Here is an 11,821-nt window from a genome sequence, read left to right as displayed (position 1 = left end):
ACTGTGTAAATTTTAAGATATATTTCCGAAATGTAAAGAATGCTACAGAGATAGTGTTAAAAATAAAATTTAAATGAAAGAAATTGAAAGAAAATTTAAAAAAGAGTTGACAAAATGCAGATTCTCAAGAAAACAAGTGGCTTTAAACTCAAAAAGGAGATGTATGTTATGATACAAAGAATATCTTGTTTTTACGTGATCCAAAGATCTTACTGCCTACAGAAAACACCTGTATGCTATTGTCACTTTGCCGAACATTGAACTGAGGTTTTAAGAGGAAAATATGAATATGTATGAAACTTAATTGCCATTTGTTGAAGTATTTGAGAGACTGAAGTGGTTGAGGATCGATAAAATCTGAAATGCAATTTAAATTAACACAATAAACACAATCTAAACTTGAGGTATACTGAAAGATATATGAGCATTCAGGAGCTTGTTAAATAAAACATTTAGTAAGCTGAAACTTATATAACCTTATCGAGATGTTAAATTTGAGCTCAAGTTACTTGCAAAGGAGCATGTTCTCGTTGTTATAGTTGTTGACCGTGACCTTCGATCATCATGTGACGTCATTCAGGTCAGACGGAAACGATGTCGTGCAAACAATGTGACTCGAAATGCTTTTGCGACCGCCGTCGCGGCGACAGTAGTTGCAATCAATTGAAATGTTATTGTGTATTTGCTAGACATTATTTTATTATCTCGAAGAATCCGCTAGTGAGATTCTAATACAAAATACTAATTTTTTTTGCTTAATGAAAAAGATAATAGTAAAAAAGCAGTTTATTAAAAAAAACAGTTTATTATCTTGGTTTGGATTTTAACATTTTTTTTTTATGCGATTTTTTATTCACCTTTTGTGCGTGTAATTATCGTTAATAATTCACATAAGTAGTTTGTAATGCATAAAAAAATACGTAAAACAATGTAAGTTTAAAATAAACGTTGCTCTACTTTGATAAAAAAGTGACCGTTCAAATGGAGTATTAGAAAAACTCTTTTAACTTTCACTTAAAAAAGAGAAAGTGTGAATTCAATCTCTCACAAAATGCTTTAACATAGTATATTTTCATTTATCGAGCAAAAAGGTGCCAATCTATACAAAATGATTCTAATGGAATTGCCAAATATATTTCTATAGTTGCGCAAGGTGCGTTAATGTTTCACGCTGTTATATTGTTATTTGCGATTAATGGTTATTGTTATCTCACGACGATGGTATTCAACGTGAGTATCATTTAATGTCAAACATAGTACAAGAAGACTGAATTTCATAAAATTCTCCTTTACAGTAATCGAAGTTTGACAATGATTGAGCAAAAACAGGACAAAACTTCAAATTATTCTGCACTTGTTATTATTATTATCTAAACTACGCTTTTCGACGCATTTTCGATGATTAAAAGTAGTCAATGCAAATTGTTAACAAATAATTGTTAAATTGTCCAAAATAGTTAACAAAAGAAATATAAATATATGTCGATGATATTTATTACATCAAAATATTAGTTATATGAGATTTGTTAAAGCTTGTTGGGAGTTAAAATTTTGAGAAACTGCAGCTTTTAAAAAATAAATGTTTAATGTGAATTTTATTAAGAATTAGTAAATTAACATCGGAGAAATTAATATTCAGAGCTACGAAATTTCGAAATTTTGATGAATGTTGTTAATGGTATTAAGAGCTTATATTAGTTGAAGTAATATCAACTATAGCGGTTTGTGCAATAGTTTGTAATATTCTCAACAAAGCAGGAAATACTTTAGTTATATAAAACCACTTCGCAAAGTTACTGTATCTATAAGTATCGTCTTCCATCTCTGCAGGAACTTATACAAATTATTTGGTGGATTGAAAATAAGATCGAAATTATTCAAATCGTTTGAGAGTTCCTTTCATCGTACACAAATAGCTCTCTCACAAGATTACCTTCTCTTCTTTTTCATCGACTTACTTTTGCTGAATGTTTCTAGTTATTTCTGTAAGGAAGACATTTCTTGGCTTGAACGTAATCAACTTTCACAGATAGTGAAACAACTTTAAGCAGACGCTTACATTTTTTCCATAATTTCGTTGTCTGCTACAAATCAAGAAAGCAGAGTAATATTCTAACTGAATCTTCTTCGAAATCCTTTTAAAAATTGAAAATAGAAGGGCTTTGCTAATTTAGTGCAACATTTGAACATGAATTTTGAATCTCTGATAGTAGTTCTCTTCAAACTTGATTTTGGTAATTAAAGGAACAAGGACTGCAAGATTAATAGATATGAGTATAGAAGGATATGAGTATAGAAATGCTACGAAGTTATGCAAGCATTTATAATTTCGCGAAATAAAACTACAACAGTATAAGAATCATAGAAGAAATGGACAAATTTTATAATAAGCCAATTGATCATCATTTTCTCAAGATGTTTCAAGATTCATTAATTCTTTTTCTCTATTATCAATCAATTATGTATTTCTTCGGATTTGTTTACTTGTGCTTCATCGATTAAATATAATCATTCAGTTGAATGATTGGAGATTTACTGCGATGTGGTCGAAGGAACTATGTGGCCGGACGTCGCCGGTAAATCTTACACGTCCTGCGATTATTTCAAAGTGAAGCTACCGGCAGTGAAGAAAAAGAAGAAAGAAAAGAAGAACAAGTCGGAGTGCTGTTTCTTCGCCCTGTTTCATTATCGCAAGCCTCGGGACCCGCTCCGTGATTCCAGCGCAGCCTCGTCAGTGCCCCTGCTCGATATGGGCGCAAGAACATGGGACTACGAGGCCTTGCCGGAACTCCACACTTCGACGGCGGTTACGCCGACCTCGACGCCACCGAGCGCGTCCCAGCAGAAAGCACCTAGAGTATATTTTCAAGCAGAGAATCTGGCTAACACTAGACGAAGGAGCAGCAATAGACTGCTAGCGCCGCAGCAGTCCTGCAGGAGACGAAGCCGGAGTATGAGCGCCTGGAGTGATTTGTCAAGGTCGTCCTTCAGATTGGACGAAAGGTTCGTCGGTTTTCCTTTTGGAACTGTTCTGACTTTATTCTATTTCATAAACTATCGGTTTACGTTTCGTTAGACAATCTCAATACAAGATTAGTACGATCTTTGTCTAGAGTTCGGAAGTTGAATGGCTTTTATAAATATGGATTTAATTTGCATGACGAATTAATTCTTTTATTTCAACATAACTACACGATTACAAGCCATGAAAAAAATTATAAAGTTTCTAAATTTTCATTTATTATTTCGTAAAAAAAGTTAGCTTTGTTGAATGTTCATTGAAATAAAATTTGAGATTATATTAGTTATGTAAAAAAATTAACAAAGTAATACACAAAATATTAAATCAATTATGCTATATAAATCCTAAAAACATAAAAATAAATTTTTATAATTTATTATTATTAGAAATAATGTGAGAATAAGAATTATTTATATTTATTTTTTTACGAAATCTACATTTATCTCTATTTTTGTAAGATGAATATAATAATATACAATTTCAAATAATTCAAATATAATATAATTTTGAACAAAAAAATTGAATTTTCGAATTTTTTATATTTATCAAGTTTTATGTTATTGAAATAAATGATTACGAATGAGCTTTTATTTCGATAATAATTTCATTATTTTATTCTTATTCATATTTTTATGTTTAACGTATAAATTACTATATTTTGTTATATTTTCTACTACTTACATTATTACTTTAAAAAATTCTCCAATTTATTCTACTAATAGTTTACAAGCTGTATAAAAAAATAATAAATACATTAATGTCATAGCTATTACAGCTTCTATAACTGTTCTAAATACAGATGCATGAAAAAAAAAATTTATAGAAATTTTTGTACTTTTTTATATTATTATTGAGCATTATTATTTAAGCTTTAAAAAAAAATTTTATTTTTTTATTTCTTCTTCTTAATAAAAAAATGTAAGTTTATTAATATCTGTTATGATATATATAAAATGGACAAGTAGGTTTGACTATGTTTTAAATAAAAATGTTAAAAGTATTGTGGGAGAGATTAATAATATCATTATCAACTTTTTTTATTGAGCGCTAAGATGCTTTGTCTCGTGAGTGCATCATAAACGAGTGAGTGCAGAGTAAACGATTCTACAAAGAAAAAGCTTCCGATTATCGATCATCGTTATCGACGATAATGTCATATGTATATGGTCATTTCATCGAAAACCAATAGTGATTGCTGTAATATCGGACAATAATATCGGACCATGAGTGTGTCACAGTATATAAATTTATCCCGTATAGCAGTGCATCAAAATTTCGCAGTTGCAGGTAATTTCGTAGGCAGTTGATGAATAATTTCATGTAAGAGAGAGATTTGTATAAAACATAAATAAACTAAATGTAATATAACATAATTAATTTAAAAAATTCTGATACATATTCTGTTATATATAATAACATCTATAAAATTTTTTTAGCAGTATTAAAATTATGAGAGATTGTTTTGTAATATACAATTTTCTATTAAATTACATTACAATGAAATAATACATAGTGATTTCCAAAGGGACTAAGATGGAAGAGAGAAGTTTATTTTAGTCTGAAGAGAATCTTTTATATGCTTGAAACATATTGCTTTTATATTTACATATTTTCCAGAAAATTCTTTTAAGTTAAATATACAATGGCACTTTTACTATTTTGTTTGTATATGTTTATATTTATAACGTAAATTTTTGCAAAAATAAAGTCAATTTTTCAGAATTCTTTTAGAAATTTATATTATTTATTTAATATAATTATATAAATTTATATAATTTTTTTAGAAATTTATGTTAATGTTAACAAATGCAATATTTATAGATGATTTATTTCTCATAATTTTAGTACATTATACATTATAGCTATTCTATTATAAAAATGAATATATGAATTATGATAATCACATGAAAAGATACATAATAACATAAACGATAAATTTAAAAATGAATAGATATAAATGCATAGGTATAAAAAATAATTTTTATAAATTAAAAATATAATTTTGAGTAGGAGAAAACATAATATAACAGAATAATACGGTTTCTCAGATCTTATGGATCTTAATATCGAATATCTTTTTTCAGAAATGCCATAAACAAACTTATGCATATGACGTAAATTCTTCGAAAACAAATTTAATATCATCTTTTAACTATTAAATTCAAATTCATAGCAATATTAAGCCAAAATTAATATCTTCTATTTAAGCAAAATTGTGACGAAATTTACAACTTTATTATTAATTCTACATATACACAGATGTAGGGCTATTTTATATCTTTGTTTTAACTATTGTTATATTATTTGATGCATTTCGTAACTTTTTGAGGGGAGTAATATGATTTTATTATTTATGATGAAATAACAATAATTTCAAGTGATTTTATATCACATAAATTGGACTTCATCAAATCACATTAAAAAATTATTTATTTTGTGTTTTTTTATTTTTTATGATAGAATATTGGTTTTGTTTTTAATAAAAATTCTGACAATAAGACATCAATGAATGTTTTAAAAATGTTTCAGGAATGAGCGATAATAGCATCTCATTTCTTTTGATCACGAAAAGATCATTAAACTGCATTTTCAACCAACATCCAAGTCCTTTAGAGTGCTTTTAACGAAAAACTTTAGAATGCTTTCAGTGTTAGATTGAAAAGAGATTTTTTTCGAATATCTGCATATTCAGTGCCTACTTTCATTTTACTTCATTTTAAGTTATCATTTAGTTTAACCGTTATGTGTATTTCAATTATTAATTTAGTTCTGAGTAGTTAAAATACATCTGCATGAAATAATTAAATGAAATTAAAAAATAAAGCTTTAATTAATTTAATAAAAGATATTATTTATGCATTTAATTTAATGTATGATTATTATGTTGTTAAAATTGACATTGAGTTAAAACTGTATGTTAAAATGTATATAAATGTATTCTATATTTAATGATGCAAAAGTTTCTGCAAATAGTAATACTTATTTATTATGTAATACTTATTTAAAACGTAAAAATATATTAAAATATATTAAAATATATTAAAAACATATTAAAATATTTATTTTATATAATTTTCTTAAAATCTTAATTTAAAAAAATTATTTATATTGCAACACATATAATTGTGAACTTCTTTGTTCAAAATATTTTAAATACAATTATAATAATAATTATAATAAGTAAGATTATTAAATATAAATTATTTATATATATAAAAATAGCATTCTAATACATTTAACAAATTGTGAATAACATTTAAACTAATTGCTTTTATTATTTATTCTTATTGTTATGTTTTAACATATTATTCAGCTAAAAAATTTATTAGGAAAATTAAAAAATTTGTAGTTATTTAAATATATTGTTATTATTACTAATTTTATTATTTTGAACAGCCCATTTACGATCTTAATTTTCTTGTTTCAGGTAAGTGTGGAGCTATATCTTTGTCACTTTTATTCGTTACACGTAAGTAATCGATTCAACATCATTAGCGATATTATTAGCTGGAGCATAAAGCGAATTATAATCCAATCGCATTGGATTCTCCAGATCAACGAATTGCGATATAGCATAAACAACAGGAGTCTTAATGCATCACTAAGTTAATGTGTATTTGTGTTACATAGAATGATTATCATATCGTAAAAGTAAATATTTTATCAGACAATTACAAGCATATTTGTAGAAAATAATTAAAGTAAAATTCTCTTGTTTCTTTATTTAAAAGTTGTATAAAAAAAATTGGATAAATCAAGTAAATAATATATGTATTATGATATGCACTGTTCATAATAAAGAATTTAATTATTTAGCTGGGCATCTTTTATATAAAAGAGAAATCGAAGGTCAATTTTCAATATGTGCAATTAATTCGTAATTTTTAATATAAATCTTAATTTATTTAATAATTCGATCATAAGCTTTTTATTTTTTTTATTACGGATTAATTTAAAAATATTTTAATACAGGAAAAAAAATAATACTTGTTATACTAGAATTTATTATACTAGAGAAACAATAAGTCTCAGTTATTTCCAAGAAAATTTTTTAAAACTATTTTTTAAATATATTTAAAATTACTTCTTAATTTTTTGTGTAAAGAATATAAGAATGCAATTATAATTAATGGAAAATATTGTGTAATAAGAGTAAATTTTTCATATTTATTCATGAAGCACTTTTTACAGAATTGTGCAGATTAGCAATTGCAGAGAATAATCTTCTCTAACGTAGAAAAGTTTACTTTGTGACAAATATTATTTTTAGCGATGTTTTTTATGCGTTTTGCTTTTACTGTTAAAAATCTGATAAATATCGGAGGGATTCCTACATTAGTCTCATGAATAGTTACAATTACTTGTAACATATATTTATTTGTACTATTTAAATTTGTTTGGAAATGATTCTGGACGAAAAGGGATAATCTAGGTATAAATAAAAAATGCTTTTATTTAATATTAATGGCAGAGAAAATAATAAAATAAAAGCTCGATATATATAGAGTTCCAAGAAAAATTTATTTAAAAGATTTGTTGAGACTAACAGAAAGGAGATATGTTTATGATGTTATAAAAAGAATCTCAAAGTAACTCTGAGAAAATATGTAAATATAAATACTATATACCCTGTAACATATCGGTTTTAATCGAGTAATTAAATTTGCTCTAATTGTTTTTTTCTATAAAAAGTTATATGTAGAAATGTAAACTATAATGTTTACTATATACATATGTGTACATATACTTGGTAGCATACATATACTTGGTAGCAAACTGTTGTCAACATATATTTTGACGTCTGTTAGCTATTTAAGATGTAATAATAATAATCATTTTTTTGATTAATTAATGATGTCAGTAATTTGTCCTATGACTTATTTACAACGTCGTACTTATTAATATTGGAAAGACATTGACTACTCTTTAAATCTGAATCAGTAGGTAGTCATTAATTATCCAGTGACATACTTGGCATTGATAATCAGTGAAGTTCAATTAAAAAAGGAAGAATGTTTGAGCATTATATAAAATACTGATATTTGTACGTTAATTTCAATTTTCCAATACCATATTCATTGAATTTAAAACAAGGTTAGTTAGATCACATAATAAAGATTAGCTAGGTTAGAAATCTCACATTTAATTCACTCTGATTATCAGATACATATTTGGGACTGATATCAGTGATTATCCACTGATTTAGATTTAGAAAGTAATAATCAGTTAATATCATTCATTTATGTTGTAAATAGTTAAACATAAAAATAATGACAATTTTCGATGTCAATTTATAACTTTATGTGGCTGTGATAAATTCACATTATTTTTATGATGGACGTTATTGTACAATAAATGTCAGATTAGTCATAATAATGAATAATTAATGACATCAAATAGACGATACTTTGCTACGTAGAATATTTATATACATATGTATATATAATTTCTTTTAACAGAATTTCTGTTTAATGTAGAATAAAAATTATATTAAAAGTAGAAACAAAAGAAAATTCTGAAGCAAATTTGCGTACAAACATTATCTAATAAGACACTGTTCTTACGGAAATGCCAGAGTTCAGAGAGAGTTTTCTTTTGTGTTGTCATATTCTGACATTATTATCTCGAATTATCAATCAGTTTCTCTGCACGTTTTTAAGACTATGCGAATCAAATACAATTTTCTTAAAGTGTTCTTACGCTTGAATGCATTTGTATCCTTCTTGTCATCTCTTTATGGAATTGAGAATCTGACAATATAAAATATGTTCTATAAATTGCAATTTAGAAATAATATGATGTTTAAATAGACGAAAGGATAATTAAGTAAAATAGCTTATAATTTATAAAAACATTTCTGCAATAAATCGATACTAACATAATATAAAATATAAAATCAGATGTCTTTTAAAGACGTTTTGTGTTCTGATTATGTCTTTGATTTTAAATGATGATTTATTTTCAATTTTAGAAACTTATCAATTATGTGGTGGATGATGAACAGTATAAATTGAGTGCGTCACTTTCTTATATAATTTGATTCATATAAAGCCATATAGCTCAATAATGCCACAAATTTAATTATAATATCACATTGCATTTAATTTAATTTCACATTAAACATATGAATTAAAAGAAGTTAAAATTAATGCTATCTATTTAGCGATGTATATATCATTTGAAGGTAATTCATACTAGTATTTGGAACTTTTGTTTAGTATAATATAGAGAGGGAATGTTTTTGTAACAAACATTATTGATGTGATCAACTGGTTCATTGATTTTCCTTCTCTTATGCACCGTGTTCATTCTATCGAGTAATGCGATTTCCCCTACACCATTTCTAAATCTGAAGCTTTGTTTAATAACATTATCTCGATTAGGTGCCTTGTCGATGCCGCGGATGATGAACCATATAAATTGAGCGCATCACTTTCTTACAAATAATTTGCTTCATATAAAGTCACATATCTAATATTGTGTAAGATATATAAGAATATTATAAAAAAAGAAAACGTTTCCGAAAAGAAATTCTATTTTTATCAATATATTTTTAATATGTTACAATATTTTAAAAGACAAAATTTACATTAGATAAAAGAAAACCGTCTTTTTTACTTTATTAATGATTAAATTTATGACGTTTTTAACCTTTTTATTGTAAATTAATTGTTTCAGAAACAAATATAAATTGCTTTAAATTTGTGTATTTACTGATAAATGTATTTTATTTAAAAGTAATATATTTTATATTGGAATTTGATTATTTGCATTATATTTTCTAAAGTATCAAACTTTTAAGAATAAAAGTAGATATTTAATTTTGTAATTGTATGAGTTATTAGAAAAATTACATCATTTTGTCACGATAACAATTATTACTTTTATGTTATGACTTGTTGTTTATCATCAATGTTATCATCAATTGAAAGTATATTATTATAATAACGAAATTGTTATAACAACGCTCTGTTATTTTTTTGATGCTTATAATTATATTTATCAAATATTATTAGACTAAAATTGTGCAATATATTTCAAGCTTATGTTTATACATTTTTACTCATACAGCATAGATCTCAAAGGAATATCCTAAAGGCGTGAAATCTTGAATTCTTATATCTTCTAATGCTATTCTTTTTTTAATATATCCTCTTTTAAGGACGTTCTCATTCTTTCAGATAAAATGTGCTGTATGGATATATATTGTTTAAATTTATACGAATGTATTATAAATTATAGCATAAAGCACAGAAAAAGTAAGTTTTATAACTATCAACTGCGACATATGACTTGAATATTTTAGTAAATAAAAATATATAAGCAAAATAGAAGCTTTAATGCAATTTAGTCTAACAATAAAGGACGTAGGCTTCGATTCATAGATTGTTTACATAAATGACATATAAAACATAGTTTTATTGTATATACATAGATGTAGAGTATTATATTTTATGCGTAAATAGTGTAAACACACACAACAAGCTCTATTATGAACTTGCATCTGTTGATAAAGTAGATTCCTAATGAGCTTTTTTCACATGATATGAATCTATATCATAACTGAGCTTTCTTTCCTACCTTATCGACTGTATAAGAAAAGCTCGATAAGTTTTCGAAGTAATTCACACTATGCTTGATGAGCGCAGTTTTCTATGAAGAATAAAGTAGTATAACTATTAATATTAGGACTGCTACGTCTGTATTTTCAAAAACATGACACACTTAAATCAGATAAAACACAAAAACCTAAATTAAATCGGATAAAACATAACAATCTAAATTATTAATACCCTATAATTTAATGTATTTATTCGAAATGTTTAATGATTCGAAAAACTTTAATTGTGATTCAAAGAAAGTAGAAATAAAATAGATTTGTACAACACTATCTCATATGACACTATTGTATGTCAATAATATATAATCTATTCTTTGATTGAATATTAATTTATAAAACTTTGATTAATTTTTTAGTAAACAATATTTTTAAATTGTTACTTAAAATAGTAAACTACTTAAGAAATTGCAAAACAAATTTAAGTAAATTAAAAATTAGTAGATATAATATTCCAATAAATGTATAAGATATATCATTAAATACATATAAATAATAGTATGATATCTTACATAAAATTTATTTGAACAATGTACTAAATTTTAAGTTAGAATTTGCCTTTGAAATTTGTTTAGACATTTTTTATATATAGTTTACTGTTTTGTACAACAATTTAAAAACATTGTTTACTAAAAATTGAATTAAAATCTTGTTTATTAAATTATAATCATATATCCCAGTTTTATAACTCTGTAACAACATTGTCGGTATCATTATATTATCGTTACATAAATATTATGGCAAAAAAATTGTGTAATAACAACGATGTTTATCGAACTATAAAGTTCATATTCATTATATATCATGATGGAGGCGAGTCAGATTTGAACCAAAGTTTGAACTATTCGGATTTATTGAGCCGTAATTTGAAAAGCGTTTTTCAAATGAAAGACTGATTTAGACCTGGCTCAAATCGAATCTCAAATTGACTATAAATAATAAGATCCAAGAGTTACAAAGTCGAGATATTGAAGCATTATTTAAAAATTATTTCTAGCAATTTTTTTTATTACAGATATATTAATATAAAAATCAATGTTATTATTAGGTTATTTGTTAATTCATATTTTTTCTTGCAATAATATATATATATATATATATATATATATATTAATAATATTAACTTTTACTAAATAGTTAAATTATTTTATTAGTATTTACCTTTTATTAGTAGTAATTTA

The 11,821-nt window shown here is 25.2% G+C and overlaps 1 protein-coding gene across 1 annotated transcript in view; it reads left to right on the top strand.

Moving 5' to 3' along the window:
- The first annotated feature begins 2,749 nt into the window (after positions 1 to 2,749).
- Positions 2,750 to 11,821, top strand: part of LOC105627383 — a 65,680-nt gene continuing 56,608 nt past the window's right edge. The window contains exon 1 of the mRNA XM_012208666.1: positions 2,750 to 3,003. Within this exon, the coding sequence (XP_012064056.1) occupies positions 2,750 to 3,003 (254 nt within the window). The remainder of the gene's footprint in view (positions 3,004 to 11,821) is intronic.

Source organism: Atta cephalotes (assembly GCF_000143395.1).
Source record: "Atta cephalotes unplaced genomic scaffold scaffold00008, whole genome shotgun sequence".
In the NCBI taxonomy this organism is placed as follows: Eukaryota; Metazoa; Arthropoda; class Insecta; order Hymenoptera; family Formicidae; genus Atta; species Atta cephalotes.
This window is presented reverse-complemented; position numbering and strand designations above follow the sequence as displayed.